Source organism: Miniopterus natalensis, chromosome 16 (assembly GCF_054644295.1).
Source record: "Miniopterus natalensis isolate mMinNat1 chromosome 16, mMinNat1.hap1, whole genome shotgun sequence".
In the NCBI taxonomy this organism is placed as follows: domain Eukaryota; kingdom Metazoa; phylum Chordata; class Mammalia; order Chiroptera; family Miniopteridae; genus Miniopterus; species Miniopterus natalensis.
Window position 1 is genome coordinate 2,311,916 of NC_142096.1, and position 20,203 is coordinate 2,332,118.

General features: G+C 46.5%; 1 protein-coding gene across 1 annotated transcript in view; it reads right to left on the bottom strand.

Moving 5' to 3' along the window:
- Nucleotides 1–20,203, bottom strand: part of PRKDC (protein kinase, DNA-activated, catalytic subunit) — an 84,895-nt gene that overhangs the window by 17,786 nt on the left and 46,906 nt on the right. The window contains exons 47-67 of the mRNA XM_087825259.1: nucleotides 19,215–19,349; nucleotides 18,606–18,725; nucleotides 18,056–18,199; nucleotides 16,192–16,343; nucleotides 15,558–15,689; nucleotides 14,894–15,005; nucleotides 13,733–13,857; nucleotides 13,508–13,657; nucleotides 12,843–13,016; nucleotides 11,971–12,069; nucleotides 11,226–11,433; nucleotides 10,699–10,888; nucleotides 9,355–9,567; nucleotides 8,973–9,085; nucleotides 7,826–7,957; nucleotides 6,743–6,922; nucleotides 6,052–6,257; nucleotides 4,851–4,989; nucleotides 3,797–3,985; nucleotides 2,874–3,098; nucleotides 2,164–2,272 (exon numbers count right to left, since the gene is read on the bottom strand). Of these exons, the coding sequence (XP_087681385.1) occupies nucleotides 2,164–2,272; nucleotides 2,874–3,098; nucleotides 3,797–3,985; nucleotides 4,851–4,989; nucleotides 6,052–6,257; nucleotides 6,743–6,922; nucleotides 7,826–7,957; nucleotides 8,973–9,085; nucleotides 9,355–9,567; nucleotides 10,699–10,888; nucleotides 11,226–11,433; nucleotides 11,971–12,069; nucleotides 12,843–13,016; nucleotides 13,508–13,657; nucleotides 13,733–13,857; nucleotides 14,894–15,005; nucleotides 15,558–15,689; nucleotides 16,192–16,343; nucleotides 18,056–18,199; nucleotides 18,606–18,725; nucleotides 19,215–19,349 (3,247 nt within the window). The remainder of the gene's footprint in view (nucleotides 1–2,163; nucleotides 2,273–2,873; nucleotides 3,099–3,796; nucleotides 3,986–4,850; nucleotides 4,990–6,051; nucleotides 6,258–6,742; nucleotides 6,923–7,825; nucleotides 7,958–8,972; nucleotides 9,086–9,354; nucleotides 9,568–10,698; nucleotides 10,889–11,225; nucleotides 11,434–11,970; nucleotides 12,070–12,842; nucleotides 13,017–13,507; nucleotides 13,658–13,732; nucleotides 13,858–14,893; nucleotides 15,006–15,557; nucleotides 15,690–16,191; nucleotides 16,344–18,055; nucleotides 18,200–18,605; nucleotides 18,726–19,214; nucleotides 19,350–20,203) is intronic.

The window sequence follows — 20,203 nt, forward strand, 5'->3', positions numbered from 1 at the left end:
CAATGCAGGGCTGTCATTACTACATGGAAACTTAATTTAAATGTATTGTCCAAATTAGAAAATTTTGTCTCTTCTTTCACAGCAGGAAGTTACCATACTAAACCTAATATATCCTGGCGTTAAAACTCAATTTCTTAAGAATATAAAGTGGGGAAATAAACATACAATTTTTTACTTTTAGCAAAGGTCTACTTCACCCACATTCCAAATCAAAACAGCACTGACAGCTAAAAAGGTTCTCACTGGGTTGCTACCAGACATCTTGGCAAAACCTGTTCTGAATTGGGACAGGGCTCCTTACAGTCTCTGTCTACGCCATTCATGAGAATATTCATCACTTAGGCTAGCGGTGCGTGGTTGTGCCTAATATGGAACACTGCCCCAGGCCCTGGTGCGCACAAGGCTAAATGATAATAATAATATCCAAAGCTATCTGACTTCAAGGTGTGGCAGGGCAGTAAGAAGCTAGAAAAATTCCTGGGCGAGTGGAATGGGGAAACTGAGGTAAGAAAATCAAACAAGGACAGTCTGGGCCGTTTGCAGCAGCTTGGGAATCGCCAAGATCTTATCTCCCCAACCAAGGTCACTTGAGAGCGAATGGTTTATACCCTCCTCCGTAACCAGAGAATGCTTAGCAAAATTCACCCTGGTCAGGGAGATAGAGAACAGAGACCCAATTAATGCCATTTGTGCCAACTAAACCCAAGACAAATAAAGCCTGGGGTCATTTGAATGGTATCACTTGGGGGATGTTAGGCAGGAAAGACAGCTGCTGGACGGAGGAGGGGGGGAAGAAGGGGAGTTTTTCTCACCCACTAAACAAAGAAGTCAGCTGCCTTAGGACTTGCCAAACAAGATGATCAGGTGTATGTACAAACATTCTGAGACAAGCCACAACAATGTAGAGGGAGACTTTGAAACTAGCCTGCTACCCAAGATACCCAGCAGGGGAATTTTGAAACCTATAGGGGAAGGGTATAAAACCCCTAGAACCCCACTGGGCAGTGCGCTCAGACTAGCTCAGCTGCCCACTTGAGCTTTATGCCAAAAGTACTCTTAATAAATTTGCTTGCTTTGCTTCAACACTGCTGTCTGTCACTCGTCTAAAATCTTTCTTGGGAGAGTGACAAGAACCGAGGAGAGGGCAGCCCCCCTCCGACTCAGGGGGCTATCCAGTAACAAAGAGTTTTGGAAAAGGGTTTCATAATAATTAATTATAAAATTGAAATTTCACATTGCTAATGTTTAAAGCTTTAGTTTTCTTTCTTTCTGTTGGTGGAAAGTAAGCGGTTAAGAACACAAGCTTAAATCAGACAGTTCTGGGTTCAAAATTGGATCTTTCACTTTAACAGTGCGGGAAAATTACTTAATCTTTAAGCCTCTATCAAACAAGGAGAAAGAATCTTCATCTCATAAAGCTGTTACAGAAACTAGATAATATAGAAAAAAGGGATTAACATAGCTCCTGGAAAATACAAATCACTTAATAAATTATTAGTACTCTGAAAAATGTCTTTAATATTATTTTTAATTATTTAGGACAAAAATTAAAATTCAGATTTACAAGGAATTAAGTACTCTTTCCTTTTGGCTCTGGGTGGCCTCCTATGGGCCCCAGGATAAAACCCACTTGGTGGTGGCAGAAAGACCACCTCTGAGCGCTACAGCCTCCCTCCCCTCGGGCCAGGACACACGGCAGCCGGTCACAGAGCATCCGGCACCTGGCGGGATGCTGCAGGCATTCAGTAGGGCAGGCCTTCTGCAAACCCCTATCCCATGTCCACAGGGAGCTCAGGCTCCTCCGCCAGTAGCCTTCTGCACCCCTCAGTCCAGGGCAGGTTCTGTCACCTGTGTTTCCCATGAGGCCCTGCGCATGCGTCTACCTCAGCAGGTATCATATCGGGCTGAAATTATTCCAGTTTTGAATGTTTCCTCAAGCTGGGCAGTCTGTTTTATTTGGCTGTGTCTCCCCAGTGCCTAGAATAGTGCTTGACCATTTTAAACATTCATTTCAATAATCTCAAAATGTAGAGGTGTGAAATGAACTCAAAGTAGTTTCTAACCCATACAGTAAAAAACATATACTTCCACTAAGCAAAAAAATCAGATAAAATGTTTCCATAATTATAAAATAAAAAAATAACTAGATTAAAAAAAAATTACCTTGTTTGCTTATGAAGCTGATGAATTCCTGAATTTCTATAAGAGTTTGTACAGACTGCAATTTGGTGAGTCTACTTCTGTGTAAAAGCACATCAATACTAGAATAGTTCTAGAAAAAAGGCATTTAGCATTGTTAACAAATCAACTTAAGACTTTAAGTTTTAGTATAGTTCTATAAAGTGTGAAATACAGCAACTACCATACAAACACATCACACAATGTAACTCAGTGTGGTTAATAATGAGATCATACAAGAAATTAACAAATAATTTAATTTTAAAAAATAATTTAGGTTTTCAACCACTTTTTGGCTCACTGCAATCAATAAAATCAATGCAAATGGCCCATCACTGCCTCTATTTGCCTACACTTTTTAAAAATCACAATATCCTCTAATGTAAATTGCTAAGTATAGGAGCTAATTCTTTCATCTTCAATAAACTTTCTCAAGCCCAGCTGGCGTGGCTCAGTTGGTCGGGCATCATCCCGTGCACCGAAAGGTTGCTGGTTCAATTCCCAGTCAGGGCACATACCCTGGTTGTGGGTTCGATCTCCAGTAGGGGGTGGGCAGGAGGCCACCTATCAGTGATGTTTCTCTCTCACTGATGTTTCTATCTCTCCCTCCCCTTCCTCTCTCTCTAAAAGTCAATAAAAAAAATAATAAAAATACCACAGGAATGGTACGTTTCAGATTGGTGTGCCTGTATTACCTGTATAAAAATCTGAATGCAATTTTCAATATAGTATTTGGCTCTGTCGATATCATTTTGTAAGATATAAAGAAGACTCAGTTCCTGACTGTAGTTCAGCTCGATGACGGCCTTCTGGAGCTCCTTGTTCACAGCCTCATCGATAAACGTCAGCAGAGACTGGTCCTCCTCTCCCTGAAGCAGCAACTTCAGCTTGCTGCGGATCATGTATGGCAGGTAGGTCTCCTGGGGACACAAGAATCCACTTGTCACTCCAGAATGCCAATTCGCGTACGCCTGAATACTTTATCACTATAATATGCTTTAGTGTACTTTTATAGGCCAAGATTTAGGGGCCAAAGGGATTACATTCAATACTGCAAACCTAAAAACTGTAATTTTTAAGACATGGTTCATCTAACATTGCTCACTATGTAACCACAAAATATATACAAACATGTTCTATAGAAAGTAGGAACTATGTACTTTTAGCTGAAACACAACTAGATGTTACAGAAAAAGTGAGGAATCTTTAAGCTTAGCCAACACAGCAGCAGTGTGAGGGGACCGGGAGAGCAGCCGTGTCCAGGAGTTGGGGTGACCTTGTGAGTGGGGGGGATCATCTGACTCCAGGAACTGGGGCTGGTCCATGTGCTGCCCATGACCAGTATGGAGACTATAGAAAATAGTCTTCCATGTCATCATAGCAGGGATGTTAATATTTATTTTTAAATGCATGCCACTTACTTGGAAAGGGTTAGCTGAAAGTGGTCAGAGATTTAGCAACACTATGGAGCTTGTGGGGGGAGACAGGTCATATAAATATCCTAATGCTGCACAGCTACTACCTTATTTCTGAAAAGTTTTAAGCAACTTCATTAATTAGAGAACGCCTGACCATCTAACGTATTTATTTCAGCAACTTCAAAAATAATCCTACCCACCTGATAAAACGATTCGCTCCACATTTTATTTAGATCCGGGGGATTCTTGCTGTCCACACTGACTGTGGAGCAATACGCCAGAGATCTCCACTCAGCGAGCTGGTTATAACAATCGAGGGACGCCAGCTCCCAAAAGTCCTTCTCGGCTTCGGAAGGCTCGCCGTCCTCCCACTCTTGTTTATTGAGAGCCTGGCAGAGAACAGTTCCTAAGATTATGTTACAAAGTTCCAAAGACTACAACTGAGGTATATTTGAAATAATGCAGGTAGTGCAGCATTCGTAGTAAGGACAACCATTTTCAGGTTCATGGTAGGGGAGAGAAAGGAAAATAGAGTAACGCTCAACGGGAGAGAAGCACACAAAGCGAGGTCAGAGTAACAAATAAACATAAAAACCCTAACAAAAGAAAAGCCATTTCTCGGAGGAGCTTACCAATGAAGCCGATTAATAAAACGGAGGCTTCAAATGACCCATAATTAGATTTAAATCAATACTGCAGGTTACTTACTAGTTATAAAGTTCTTAGAATGAAAATTAGAAAATAGGACCTGTACGGGAAACTGCAGAGAATTTTACAACCTGAATTGCTCTTGCAGGAGGCTCACAGGTCACAGGCCCTGAATTTCAAATATCTGCTAGACATCTACACGAGGGGTGGCCACTGGCTACTCAAAACAGAAAACGTATAAACTGAACTAAAGTCATCTTCCCAGAACTAGTCTCACTTACCTCTTCGCAAGTTTCCACTTGCCGGAAGAAGACAATCTACTCAAGCAGAAATTACATAACGCTAGCAGATACTAAAACACCTTATAGTTTTACAGTACTGGGTAATTTATGAAATGCTTTCTCCTTTATTCAATGATGTTTTCTTAAAACAAGAGAAACAGCGGTATTTCACAGTTTGGTCATTATGAGACCGTTCTCTGCTCTTCGTGGAAAATCTAAGGAGTGGAGCTGAAGCACCGCGAAGCCCCAGAACTGAAAACCAACGGTCTTCCCACCCAGGGGACGAAAGTGCCCCGTGAACGGCGTCGGCGGGAGACGGCCTCACCTGGTTGTACTGCCTGGCAGCCTCCGAATAGTCACTTCTGGCTTCCTCCAGCAGCGCGCTCCGCGTGGCCGGCTTGGTTCCGATCTCGCTGCTGAAAATGCCCCGGAGGACGTCATACTCCCCAATGGACCTGTACAGCCTGCAGACACGCGGGGGGCGCCCCGATCAAGGAGCGCCCCGGGGTTTTGAAAGCATTGATTGTGATAGCTATGGAGAACAGTTACGATATTCGTAGGCAAACACTACAGTAACTAATGAGTCGCAGGAGAGACTGTTTCGCACTCACAGCTGCAGCCTCCCTCCGCCCCACCCCGTGCACCTGAGAGGGGACAAAAGCCCAGGCGCGCCCCGAACTGTCCTAGGACTTCCCTGGCCCTCGGAGGCCTCACCGCCTCCGCTTCGTATTAAGGTTAGACGCGTGTGTAAGTACACACACCTCCGGCTGGGTGGCTAGTTTTGGGAGCCCGTGAGAAATGTCTACCTCATGTTTTAATTCTTCTCAGCACCGGCCACAATGCCTCGCTCACTCACGCACTCAGAGTCCCGAAGAAGAAAGAAAGAAACGACTGAAAACAGTGCACAAGCGCAAGGAGCCTGCACCCTGACCCTTCCTTCCTTTTCCCTCGAGCTTGAAGGTCTAGAGTCAGTGCCAGAAAACAGAAGTTCAAGCTAACGTTCAACCTAACGCAACAGACTTCTCAGAACCACGGCCCTTATGACAAAACCACGGGCACGGGAAAAATCAGACATGGTGCGAAACAGCGTAACTACAGGATGAAAAGTTCCCCCAAATGAACAAAACAATCGGACTAAACTGTCCCTAAAGGCTGGAATCCTGCTGAAAATGATAAACCACCCTCCCGTCAGCAGAGCAAAGCAGCAGAAACTGTGAAAATTCTAGGAACTGTAAGTTGCGGCCCCACTTCCCAGGAAATGAAACTCAGCGCGTGATGCCCCAGAAAGACCAGAGAGTGAAAGAAACGATCAGGTTTAGTTAACCTCTTTCCGTGGACTAGATAACCCTGGTCATGGCAACTATTCTTATCTCACGGAATGGTACTCAACCTGAGAGATTTTTCAAAAAACTTTATAACAGTGTCACCATCAACTTTGCTTGTTTTCTATCAAAAGGGAGTTGAGAATTTTCTGTATTGCTTTGGTGAAACTGTTCTCTCAACAGCGTCTGGGTCACAGAGCTTACTTAGCAAGTTCCATCCACCGGAGAACGTCGGGAGAGAGGCGGGGCGTCCCCCGGGCCCGCTTGGGCGGTGGCTCTGGAGGCGCCAGGTGCAGCAAGGCCTCCTCGAGGAGGCGGATGCCCACGGGCTGCTGCAGACTCGCCAGGCAGGTGGCACTGACCGACGCCGGGTCGAGGCTCAGCAAGTCCATGTGCCGGCAGCTGATCTCCTGCGAAACCACAAACGTGTATTAGCTGCTTAGCCTGCACATCTTCACAAGTGAATAATTCATTCTACGAAACATTAAAAAAAAAGGTTTTGGGTTTTAAAAATATGTCTTTATTGATTTCAGAGAGAGGAAGGGAGAGCGAGATAGAAACGTCAATGATGAGAGAGGGCCATCGATGGGCGGCCTCCTGCGCCCCCCAAGGTTGACTTCGATTATTCTGCCATCTATGTTTGTTTTTAAGTACAAATAAATGACATCTACCCATCTGGGAAGAGGTAACCAAACCAGAGTACACGTCCTCTGATAAACACCCTGTGTCTGAACTTGGGAAACAAATGAAGTGTCTATTTTTTAATTTAAATTTTTTATTGTTGACACTTTTGCAGATGTCTCCCATTTGCCCCCCGACAAATGAGGTTTTATGACATAGTCGTGCAGAGGCAACGTTAGGATAATGCACGTCCGAAGTCTGCACGGACTTTTACCTGGATACAGGAGACGAAGGGCGGAAAGCAGGAGGAAGTGCTGCTGAGAAGGTGGTTGAAGTCCCGGAGCAACGTCTGAGTAACGCTGTTTCTCTCAGACCTGGTCTTGTGCTTGTCCATCTCCTTTATAATCGCAGAGAACAGGCTGCCAAACAGCTGCTTGGCAATGATGGGGTCTCTCTGCAAAATATTCAAAACAAAAATAAATTAGGATCTGAAGCAAAAATGCTTTACTTTACCAACTATCAAAGCTTCATTTGAAAATACAAACTGTTGCAAACCTATCCACTCAAGTTCTCATTTCTGTTCAGAAAGTTTTAACCGACGGTGACAAGGGGAGCATTTGGAATTTAACCAAAGATACCTGGTATCAGTGTTAGCACTGGAAACTTGGGGACAATAAATTATAGAGCATTCTATTTCACTAACTAGCACACTATATACCATAAACTCTTTGATTTAAAAATCACTTCAATGAAAGTCAAAGGAATCTTCATCAGGCTTTTGGGGGATAAATATCCTGTTTCTGTCAAAGGACTCAGATAGAAAACTTCTACTTTGACATCCTGACGACTTAGAAAACACTCCCAGTGCTCGGCTATGAAGAGAATTACCGGGAAGGAAGACTGCTCAGCTCACCGGTTCGCTGATCCTCTCCTGAGGCCACGCTCCGGGAAAAGGGTGCTACGTGAGCCTTGATTTAAACGGCTCAGCACCTGACAGTTTACAATGACTTTTTACACATCGCTGCATTCTGACATCATCGGTAAGAAAACTAGGTTTTACTCTCTGGTGCCCCAGATGAAGACACTGTGGCTGGGAGCAGAGTCCTGACGAGGACCCGGCGGCGGGGCTACCCCCTGGCCGCTGCGCCGGAGCCTCGCCCTGTGGAAAGAAGCCTCAGCCTCAGGAGGTGGCAGAGCCGGCACCGGATCAAGGTCTCTGAACCAAGCCCACTGTCTGGGCGAAGCCGCACCTCACTCACGATACAGTGCGGCCTCAAACACGTTCCTTGCACAGGCCCCTGGAGCTGCTGTAACAGCTTCTATCCACCCACGGAAGATGCAGAGCTTGAGGACCAACCTGGGCCACAGCCTGCAGCGGGGCGATGAGGCTGCTGTGCTTAATCTGAATGTCGGGAAGGTCTCCGTGACGGTAGCTTCTGTACAGGGTGACCTGGGCTTCGTGCTTCACCTTTAACTCGCTCTGGATCTCCTATCGTCATCAGAACCAAAGAAGAAGATTTGAAATTCGGATTGTGGTTAAGAAAACCAGTCGGACATGAGCCCTGAAACTGAGAGCACCATCTGCCACACACAGGTGAATCGGTGACAATTTGTATCCAAAATGGTTTGGTCACCGTGTTTCACCAGCCGACGAGAGATGACAAATCCAAAAGAAAAATCACTGCGGCAGAGACGAGTGGTGAAAAGACTATTTAAATATTTACTACAAAGTAATCTGAATATTTATAAAACCAGAGAACCTGACTGAAAACTTTTCAAAGCTGTAAGAAAGACTGAAGCTATGGCTAAACAAATTATCTCACTATTTCCGCATTTTGAGAAATGTCTAACTATTCCTTCATGACGCACCTGGGCCTGAAATCACTGCTCTCAGCAGACAGCTCTGACCCGTCCGCCTAGCTGCCCACCCCCCCCGGGCCAACCACCCCTCCCATCCACGTACCTCCAGGAGTGGCTGGCGGAGACGTGGCCTCCCCCCCCGTCCCCCCACAATATAGTATTGGTCCCCAAATGGCCCCTGAGCCGAGGAGGGTCAAGACTCTCGCCTGAGGTAGAGCGGGAAATCCCTTCCCAGCAGCTACGGTTTTAACGTGTAAAACTCAGGAGTAACTGGTGCTCACGGCTCCTCCACACAGAGAAAGTCAATCTGTTCAGAGAACAATCCACCCTGGAGAGAGGCTGACAGAGGGGCAGAGACGGGGTCCTGCCGGGGCCTGGGAGCCAGGACCCACCGCCGATTCAGGGGTCACCCTGGGCGTTTCATTCCAAGATGCCACAACCTGACCAGTGAGTCACGAGTGCCCTTCACATCTGCACCGGTCAGAGGAGACTTGGGTTCATAAGTAACTTGTGTCACATGCTGCTTCTCTGATTCTGGTTTGTGGACCAACATTGGAACCGGTATCGAGCAGGAAGCCTGTCTCCTTAGGGTATGTACCTAAAACAGATCTCAGCCCAATCAACCCCCCGAGAAAGATACAGACCTCCTTTCGTTTTTGTTCAGCAATTCCTTTTCTCGCATAGATCAAACTGAGCTTTTCTCGGTCCTTTAAAAATCGCCTGCGCAATCTCAGTATTTCTGCCCGACTGTCTGGACCTGAAGGACAGAAAGCAGGCTTGTTACAGCTGGACAATTCAGCATTCGCAGCAACGAACGCACTGAGTTCAGTTTATCCAACAGCTTTTCTGGAACCCACACGACGATCTCAACATGGAACATGCCCAGGTGACCCTGAGTTGAATTCTACCGGCATCGATCACAGGTTACGCGGGTCTGTGGGCACGATCGGCAGCTCGCTTCCTACCCGGGCCTGTGCTGATTTGGCGCAGGGCCATTTCAAACACGTTTCCCTGACCACACTTTACCTTTGGCTCTGTCATCCACCGTGTCCCCTGGGAGGCTCAGCCTTTTCTTCCCAAAATCAGGTCCCACTGACTTTAAGGGCGCCGTCTTTCCTCTCTCACTCCTCTTGTGAGCGAGCAGCAAGGAAGGCGACAAGGAATCGGAGGGTGGGGAGGCCCCGTAGTCCAGCGGGGCGACGCTGCTTCCAGTGAGCCAGTTAAAGGAGCTCCGTCCATCTGCAAAGAGGCAGGACCAGCATCTCTCAGCTCAGAGCCGCGCGGCCCGCCGGGCCCACTCCCCACGGCCACCGTGTCCATCTGGCGGCTCCAACTGTCACAACACACTGTGAGGGAACAGTCGTCCCGGTGGCCCCTGCGACAGTGACCTGGAACAGCTCCCCCAGGGAGACCGTCACATTCCAGCAGAAGGACACGGGGCGGAAGCTGCGTGAGGTCAGGAGTGGACGGCCCCAGGCAGCTCGGGTGTTTGGGCCTCAGTGTCCTCATTTGTAAAGCAGAGAACATGTCACCTGCTCTCTGGAGCTGCTGTGATCATCACAGGGGTGACGTTTTGTGTCTACAATAAAGTATTAGGACCCTCTATTTCTGATCTCAGTGTCATAAATTTCCATTGTAATTATTCAGATTAGAACCAACAGAATGTTAAAAAATGAATAGAACAGAAAACTTGAAGCGTTTCTATGAAGTAATTTAGATATTTTTTTACTCTACAACTTGAGCTTTGATGATCAAAGGAAACAACTGAAGCATTTAAGAAAGAAAAGCTTAGTATACTCTAAGCACAGCAGATAAATTTGGTTTAGCTCCACTTTGCTTCTGAGATACGGGGGTTTACATTTGATGCACTAAGCAGACTTTTCTGGAAAAGAAAACAGAACATAATGTACTAAAACTTCCTCTTTTTTCCAGTCAGAAATAATCCATTTCCCCTTTTTAAAAAAAACTGTGGTAAAATATTTACACCATCAAATAGACTGTTTTAACCATGTGCAAGTCTAAAGTTCCGTGGCATCGAGTACATTTACATAGCGGGGCAGCCATCACCACCACCCACTGTCACCACCGTCTCCGGCTTTAGGGTCATTTCAACCTGAAGAGCCACACCCGGTAAACACGAACTCCGCACTGCCCTTCCCCAGCCCCAGACACACCCTTCCACTCTCCGTGTCTGCAAATATGACTATTCTGGGGACTCCAGTCCCTTCTCTCCTTTGACTGAGTATCTTTTTTTGTGGTTTTTATCACTTTTTCCTACTATCCTTTCACTTCTTACAGATGCTCAGTGCTCTTGCAGTCGAGGTAAGAGTGACTGGTGCCCAAGAGGTGGGCATTCAGATAGAAGGTTACCTGGGTTTTGTGTAGGTGTGAAATCGTACTGCTGCTGGGTGGCCCGTATCTGCCTGGCCACAGCCCCTTGGACAGCAAGGGATCCCTCTTGGGACAAGGTCTGCAGAGCACTCTGGGAAGTCTGAGTCTCAATAAACATGGGAGTGAGAACTGTACTCCGAAAACGCCAGTCAGAATCAATAGTGTATTCCTGCATGTGAGAGAGTTTCAAATAAAATAATGGTTCTTTAACAACATGGAAATACTTTAATTTAAAATCCAATGGTACTATCAGCAAGTACGTAAGTCCTCATTGCTAAGAAAAAAAAATTTGCGTTGTGATGGATGCTAAATAGACTCAGCGCGATCGTTCTGCAATGTATACAAATATCTACTTGTCATGTTGTACACCTGAAACTAATATGTTACATGTCAATTATACCTCAATTAAAAAAAAGAAAGCCAGTTTAGCACGATCAGAAAATGTCTGTTGACTGACAGGCAGGGAAAGCTTGTGATCTTTGTTATCACTGAGAGGAGCACTTCACCTGAAACTTGCATTCTGACAGCGGGTGCTCGAACAGAGGGCTGAGATAGTCCGGGCTCATGCTGGTCATTTCAAGGAGAAAATCTGTTGCTAAACTTAAGAAGTGTACTTCTATTTTTGGAGAATATAAGGAATTTAGTGCCAACAACCGGTCTAAGGTATTTGAAGGTAACCTGGTTTCATGGCTCCAGAAATTTCGAATAATTAATCTGAAAAAGAGAAGAAAAGCATCAGAATAGGAAATTAATTGACATACAGAATCATACAAAGGGTTTATGCCCTTTTCATATCGCTAGTACTTGATAAAACACTCTTATAACTGACTCAGGTAGGCTTTTTAGAGGATGACTGTCATTCATGTTTCCACGTATAATTAACATATAGTTTCCTCTTATTTCTAAGGTTTCAAACATTCTGTTTAATATTAATGTGCACTGTGTGATCTCAACTATTTGAGTTAAATGAAAAACACAGTGACTCATTCGATTTTCTTTCATTCTGAAATGCTTTCAGTCACTGCTCTCGCAGGGGCAGCTTTCTCCACACTTTTTCAAGAGTTTTGTATTCAAGTAACCTGTCAGGATTTTTAAGTCTAATGTGACTTAAAATACATTTTTATTTAACATTATGAATGCAAGAGGCAGAGAAAATGCTAATACTGCAAATAAAACTGCACTACGCTAGTCTAGGAAAAAGAGCCCTGAATGCACTTGTCCTGGGCCCGTTATTGCAGGAGGGGCACCCACTGAAGTCCAGGGTTCTCGTCCGTCAGTCCCTGAATCAGCACATCTTTTGCCAACTTAAATATTTCCCGGGAGTCATCATCTGCTTGACTTTCTGGATCCCTGAGAAAATAACAGAATGACAAAACATTAAAAAGCTCTTGTATCGCTTTTGTTCAAACCCAGTAACACTGTCCAAAGTTAAAGTAAAAAAATACATATAGATCTGGCGTTTTCCATGGAACTTAAATCCCAAAGTAACAGCGGAACCTATCTGCACACCTGTGCACCCCAACTTCCTCCCTTGCTGCCTCTGAGAGCCCACTGCAGTGACACCCCTCTCTCAGGTGCAGGAGGGGAGGGGCTGGTGGAAGAGGCAGGGCTTTGGGGGGCTCCCTGGGAACGCCGAGAGGTGGCCCAGGTCCCACGGGAAGGGCGTGAGGTCCTGCATGATGAAGACATCCCCGCGCCGTTCCTTCCTGTAATCTTGTCAGATCTTAGAGGGATAACTATGGAAACAAATTACACTTTTACCCCCTCCCCCCAAAAGAGAAAGAACTCACAGGACAACAGTGCGGTGACCGCGGGGCTTAGGGGGTGGGGTTGGAGGGGAAGAGGGTATATGGATAATAAATAGTGATGGGAAAAATAATAATAAAAAATGAAAACAATGTACACGTTTAACTCAACCAACAATTTCATGCTCCAAATATTTCCCACAGATATGTAATATGAGTTAAAATAAGGATACATTTCAATTTACAAAAATAAACTTGTTTTCATTATTAACTGTATGTTTAAAATGTTCGTATTACTTATTGTGATCTGTTCCAGGTTGCTGAAGGCACCCAAATTCCCCCTAAGAAGTGCGATACAAACATGAAGGTACAGCTTACCGGTAGTTGTCATGGACCCACATGAGGACACTGTACATCTGTTCCCTGCACACTGGAGAGGGGTGAGTGGTGAATTCCACAACAGGACTCAGGAGCTCTCGGAGTTCCGCTGGTTTCAGTTTTGCCATCATCTTATAAATTATGTCCAAACACACTTTCTGTCTTTCATCATCTCTATAATAAGAGGGATTTTTAAAAACACATAAATTTAACAGTTTTTAATATTATACTTTCAGGTAGGATAGGTTAACTTTTGTGATGTTCTATATTTCAAAATTTGTAATAATAGATAATACTACACTTACATAGAAATTACATTCTTAAAAATAATTATCATGGGCCAAATTATTAAAAATAAACAAATTAATTCAATGTGGAATCCTGGACTAGATCCTGGAATAGAAAAATTAGTGGGAAAGCTGGTGAAATCCAAATAAAATCTAGTTTAGATCACAGGAATGTACTGATGTGAATTCCTTAGTTTTCACAAATGCAACACAATATAGGATGGAAAAGTTGAGTGAAGGGTACTATGTGGGCTATCTTTTCTGTAAATATAATTATTCCACGAAACCCACAAGCTCTGTGCAAGCGGAAGGAAACAGCGGAGGAGACTGACATTTCCCGGGCCGGCTGATCGGAGGCGGGGGCTGGTCCCCGCTCACCTGTGCCTCATCACCTGCACGAAGTCCTTGCCCTTCAGCTGTAAGTACAGGTCTGCAACGGTCTCCGCGCGACACAGCACCACCTCCAGACAGAGCGTCTTCATCACACCGTGGAACTTCGGCAGCAGGTAGAACACAGTGCTCATGAACCTGCCAGGGGATGGGCCGTGGGTGGGGGCCGTGGCCACCACCTCCCGCTGGGACGCACCGCGGTCAACACCTCACCTGTCGGCGAGGGGAGGGAAGTTTTTCACCACTTTGCTCAGGCACACGATGAACTTGTCCTCCCTCGCGCTCTGATGCTGCTTCAGCTGCTTCACGATCAGCTCACACACCGGCTCCTCCAGCCCCTGAAAGGTTAAGTTTCTTTCCAATACCCAAAGGGGGAAACATGTTCAGTTTCTGAAAAGAGATTTATCTTGAATAGTTAAGTGTTGGGTGCTGTCACCCCCAACTGTTCATGGGGCGAAGCTGCAGGAGCACTCGCGGGTTTGCAGGAACCACTGAGCACCCAGAGGCTCTGGGACGGTACATCTGGGTGAGCCAGGCCACGGCCACGCCTGTGCTGCGGGCACTGGTGGGGTCCAGCTCACGTAACATGTCGGATCAATAAAGATTAGTGCTTCTCTGACAATGAAATGAAACACTGCCAACAAGTCATTTAAGAAGCAGAACTCGCCCTGGGTGGCTCAGTGGTTGAGCGTCGCCCTATGAACCAGGAGGTCACATGGTTCGATTCCCAGTCAGGGCACAGGCCCGGGTTGTGGGCTCGATCCCCAGTAGGGGGCATGTGGGAGGCAGCTGATCAATTACTCATCATTGATGTTTCTCTCTCTCTCTCTCTCTCTCTCTCCCCCTTCCTCTCTCTGAAATCAATAAAAACGTATTTAAAAAAATAAAGGGAAATGCTAGTTTTTAAAAAATTGAGTAAGGTTTCCTTGCAATGCAGTGAAGTGGGCAGGGCGCCCAGGTAGGAAAGGCTCCCAGGAAGCGCCTTCTCCTGGGTAACAGCTGTGTTATGTCGAAATGGGAAGCGGAGGATTTTCACAGGCTAACGGCCCTCACAGCAGCAGGCGTCTACCTGGGTAATTTTCTCCAAAAGGATCCCCGAGACCAGGTTCAGAGGGCTGAGGGCTGGCAAAATACTCATATCCTGACTTTTATAATAGAGAGTAAATACCGATCTTTAAATATCTAACAAATTCCCCAGTGTTTCAAAAAAATCACATGTGCTCTTTAAAGATGTTGAGAACTGTACTCAGTAGGAAAGGGGGTAAACTATTAACAAATGCGGAGCGACCACTCGGTTTCCCACAGAAGGGGGATTTAGGTCCCGAGTGTCATGAGCCAGAATGGAAAGAGCATTACTGAGAGCTGCGCACTCACGTGTCCCTTCTCGGTGACGTGACGGAGAACAAGCCCCAGCACCTCTGCTGCTGCTGCGTAAACCTCCTTGTATTTCACGAAGGACATGTTACTGACCAAAGCTTGAAAGTACCTGTAACAAACAGAGACGGTCGGCATGCACGAAAGCATCCGTTCTGCTGACGTAAAGTCAGAACATTTTACTCCTTGCTCCGTATCAGCAGCACAAACTGAGGGAACGTGAAACCTAAGGCACGGTCCGGATTATCTGGGTGAACACACATGAGGACGTATCTAAGGCGCTGTCCTCACATCGGGAAGGCGCACGGGAGTCGGTTCAGTTACACAGAACCTGCTGCAGTCACAGTGAAACGTATGCCCGAGGGCAGGCGACTACAGCTGAAGGGGACACGCAGAGCAAGGGCCCCCCGTTTCCCAGCACGGAAGCCAGTGGCCGAGAAACAGACGCTCTTCCAGGCGGACAACGGCCTCCCAATGCTCTGGGAGGGGGACCGACCGCATCCCGCACTGACTGACATCGCACCATGTCTAGGGGCCCGTCTACAGCCTGTTCCGCCTTCGCTGGGCTTCCTCCCCCATGAGAAGTGAGACCAAGAAGCCTGCACGACCTAAGGGATTACTTTAACCTAAAAAAAAAGAAAGAAAGTAAAACGATGACACTTACTTGTTACTCTCTATGCCGCACTTTGGGTCATAGGGAGGGAAGTTATTAGCCATTACAATGCCTAATAATTGAATTCCTACTGAATTGTCTTTAGAATTAGGATCTCTGCTGGAAAACTTTTCAAATATTAACCTGTAACAGAAGTATAAAGGTACAGATTATTATATAATAAAGAAGGAAGACAAATACAGGATTTTCTGCAGCGAGTGTTCAAGGTAAGACCCGCTTTTACTTTCCACACCTGCGCCCTTCTTGCTGACCTCTGTTCACATCCAGGTTACTCCAGCTTTGGAACACAGGCAGTTTCACATCTTCCTAGAATTATTTGCCCACATTCTCCAATGAAAACCTTTTGAAAGTCTGAGCTTACCTCAGGCGGTGCTAAAAGGAATCAAAGAAAAGTCCTACAGTCTGCGCCTGGGCTGTTACAGGGAAGAGCAAAGTGCGTCGGGTGCCAGACTCTGGAAGCTGGGATTTTACGAGTAGCAATATTATACCCCAATAAAAGGATTCTATTTCCAGTTACAGTGCTCCTGCATCGCTTCACGAGACTGAATTTCACTGTGATCACGTTTACAACATGCTACATCTTTCAAATTTCTAAACAACACTGCACAGTCCAGTACGCGTGTACCTGTAAGGGATGGATAAGCAATCCCTCCAGCATTCCACAAGGGTTTTTATGATTTCAAGGTTGTGACTGAACACGGCTCTTTTCTGGTGAAAGACGTGCTTCATCAGGAAGTGAAGCAATCGATTGGCTAAGACTTCATCTCTGGGAACCCCCTGAAATGGCATGAAAATTCTGTTTATATGTCGCATTCCATTCTGAAAAAGCATTTTTTAATCCAAAAGCCCATTTATAAAGGACACGTGGCATTCTACTGAGTCTGGCTCCTGGTTACGAACCGAAGTGGTTTCTCAGGCCCGACCACAGGCAGTTACAGAGGCTCCCCCTGGTCGCCTCGGGGAAGGCTGCCCACACTGCACCAGGCCCGGAGCGTCGCCAGCACACTGCAGTCTCAGAGGGTCGTGGGTCAGGCCCGCAGGCCCCGTCTGGTGGCTCTTCCACACACGCGCACTCCTGGCCCAGGTGCCCTCACCCCTAGGTCTCTGTCTTCTTCAGGGGCCTCCACGGAAACCTCCTTATAGAGGGAGCACGGGAAAGCCTGGAGACGCCTGCCCCACCGACTCAGGACCTAGCGCTCTTCAACTACTAGCCCTTCTCCCACACCCTCCTCCCACCTCCGGGGCCTACAAAACTGCTGGGGTCAGTTAGTGGCACCCGCAACGAGGAGATGACCCCCAGATCTGTGCTGATCCACCCGGCCCTTGACCAGGATGTCTGTGCCAGGGAGGGAATGCAGCGAGAGCCAGGCTTCCTCTGGTCTGAGCCACTGCAGTGTTCTGAGTCAAGGCGTCCTGTGCCTTTCACTTTGGCTCGCTGTTGCTTTTACCAGCTACTCTGACCCCTAAGCAATTCAGCTCTTTCAAAAGCAGCTAAATCAGTCTTTTCCAACAGTTTTTTAGTTAAATATTCTCTTAATTTTTTCATGTTAGTAAGCAGATTACATATTATTCCATCACATTAAAGCTAAGAAACCTAAAATTTAGCTTTCTTTGAAATGAGAGAGGCACATCCACACACAAGCACATATATAAGCTCCATGTACAATATTATATTGAGTAAGCGCTATTCCCAGGATAGCCTTACAGGGAAACTTACACATTAGGGCTAACGTTTCCAAACGAGCGGGCAGAGCTCCCCCCCACACGAGCCTATAGTGGCGAGTGCCACAGGCTCCAGCACAAAACAGTGCCCCCGGCCCTGCAGTCACTGCCGAGCATCTCAGCCGTTACAGGCCGGTCAATGCTGCGGACGCAGACAGGCTGGCAGAACAAATGCTGAGAAATGCAGGGACTTTAGTCACCGAAGAAGTCTACCGACATTTATTTCACATACTTTTTTTTTTTTTAACTGTGTCTTTTTTTTGGACAGTGCTTTTTTTTTTTTTTTTAATATGTTTGTATTGATTTTTTTTTTTAGAGAGAGAAAGGGAGAGGGTTAGAGAGAGAGAAACATCCATCGGCTGCCTCCTGCTCGCCCCCCGCTGGGGACGGAGCCACGACCCGGGCCTGTGCCCCGACCGGGAGTGCAACCGGCGACCTCTAGGTTCATGGGCCGCACTCCGCCGCTGAGCCACACTGGCTGGGCTATTTCTCATACTTTCAATAAACCGATTATCTCGTTTCCAAACTCCTTGCAGGTAAAAGCAACAAACGAAACAAAACAAACGTCTGATAGCTTAAAAATAAAGGGTGAGAGGAGTCATCACACACACAGAAGAAAAGAGAGCCAAAGCAGTGAGGCCGTCGTAACATCGACGCCAACGACGGCTCAGTCACTCAGAGGAGCCCGATTTATCTGTCACGTGCTCCAGTCAAAACATCAGCAAAGAACGGACGGACGGCCGCACAAAAGACGCATCCCTTCTTACCGCAGGAGCCGCTAATCCTGTCCAGGAAAGAACAGTCACCACGACCTCGACCACCATGTAGTGGATCCCTTCCCCTCCGTCGCTTTCCGAAACCACCAGCTGCAGCAAGGGGCTGAGCCAGTGCTTCGCATACGGGCGGAAGGCCTGGAAGAGGAGTTTCAAGGCAAGAGTCACCTTCTCTCCCCGCGACGAACGCCCTTCGTGCCGATACCCTCTTTGTCACATCCGTTATCCTAGCTTTAGAACAGAAGCTTTTTTAAAATGTTTATTTTTTAAAATACTTCTTATTGACTTTTAGAGAGAGAGGAAGGGACAGGGAAAGAGAGAAACACCGATGAGAGAGAAACACCCACGGGCTGCCTCCTGCACGGCCCCTCCTGGGACCCAGCCCACAACCAGGGCCTGTGCCCGGACCGGGGATTGAACCGGGACCTCTTGGTTCACGGGTCACGGCTCAACCACTGAGCCACACCGGCCAGGCTGTTGTAGGCTTTTTAACGGAGATGCATATAACTGCCAAAAATATTTAAAGGAGTGACAAATTACTCACTTCTTCTGTATTAACAATAAGCTTGGCTAAGAAGAGACGAACGTTTAATGGTGTCAACGGGTTTCCTAGTTTGTCATGAAGAAACTTCATCCAAGGAGGGAGACTTGTTGGCGCTGGACCCTGGAATGACACATTCAAAACCGCCTTGAAAAGGAGAGTAAAATAACCAAACTAACTTTGTATTTTGATTTTACTACACAAAAATGACAAAGTAAAAGGTGAACAGCAAACATCATGCTTGTTTGGTATGGGACGTGGTTTTAGTCTTTGATATTAAATGTTCATTCTTTACTTTTTAAGTCTTCACCCGAGGACATGCTTCTACTGATTTGAGAGAGAGAGAGGAAGGGAGGAGAAGGAGGGGGTGGGGGGAGAGAGAGAGAGAAATTGATGTGAGAGAGAACCATCAACTGGCTGCCTCCCATACATGCCCCAACCGGGGATCGAACCCGCAGCCTGGCTGTGTGCCCTGACTGGGAATCAATCCAGTGACTTTTCAGTGCACAGGATGACACTCAACCAATGGGGCCACCGGGCCAGGGCGAAACGTCCATTCCTATACGGTGTCAGTGAAGAGCGAGTGAGACAAGGTAAGAGCGGGAGAAGGACCTCTTCTCTAGGCAGGATCTGGTTCCTCTGCATGTGCCGAATCAGGGCCGTCATGGTTGCCATGCATTCGTGCTGATTGAGTTCATCCATCTCCAACTCCAGGACGTCATCCTGGCTAACGGGGTCTTTATGCTCCTACCGAAAGGCAGGAATCTGGTTATGCAGAGCACATTTAAAATTTCAGCATGCACAGCATTCTGATTTTGGGGGCAATATCAAGAAATACACATTTCGGTAACAACGGTAATTTGGTAATAATATCAAATACATTTGGTACACTTTCTTATTAAACAACTAAAATTAAATAGGGCCTCACGTCTTCCTTACATTCTGTCCACCCTGTCCCATGTCCATGTGGTCACTCCCCGGGGGTCACACGCAGGGCACAGCTCACACACAGACATGCCGCTGGGCAGGAACACCAAGCCTTCCTCAAATGTGAGAGCACCGGGGGCCCCAGGACCCTCAGCACCTGGAGAGCAACTGTCTAAGGACTCCTAGGTGCCACTCTACCGAGAAAGTGAAGCTGTTAATTATTAAAGTATCATATGATAGGATAAATGTTTATGTTTCTTTCCTCAATAAACCGAAAAAAAGTTTTTCTCAGAAAATCTTTGTAAAGTCCTTAATTTGCCTTGAAATTTTAGTCAACAGAATAAAACTTTTAAACCATCTTTTTTTTTTTAAATCCTCAGCCAAGGGTATATTTTTTTACTGACTTTAGAGAGAGGAAGGGAGAGAGAGAAACATTGACGTGAGAGAGAAGCCTCAAGAGCTGCCTCCCGTATGCTCGCCGGCCGGGGCACGGAACCTGCAACCTGGGATGTGCCCCGACCGGGAACAGAACCCGCAACCCCTGGTGTACGGATGTCGCTGCAACGGACCAGGCCACCCAGCCGGGGCTTAACCATTCCTGACGCTAAAATCTGCTCAGAAAGCACAGCAGTGATAGTCATTCTGTAAGTGTAATGATGAACCGAGGTTTCCAC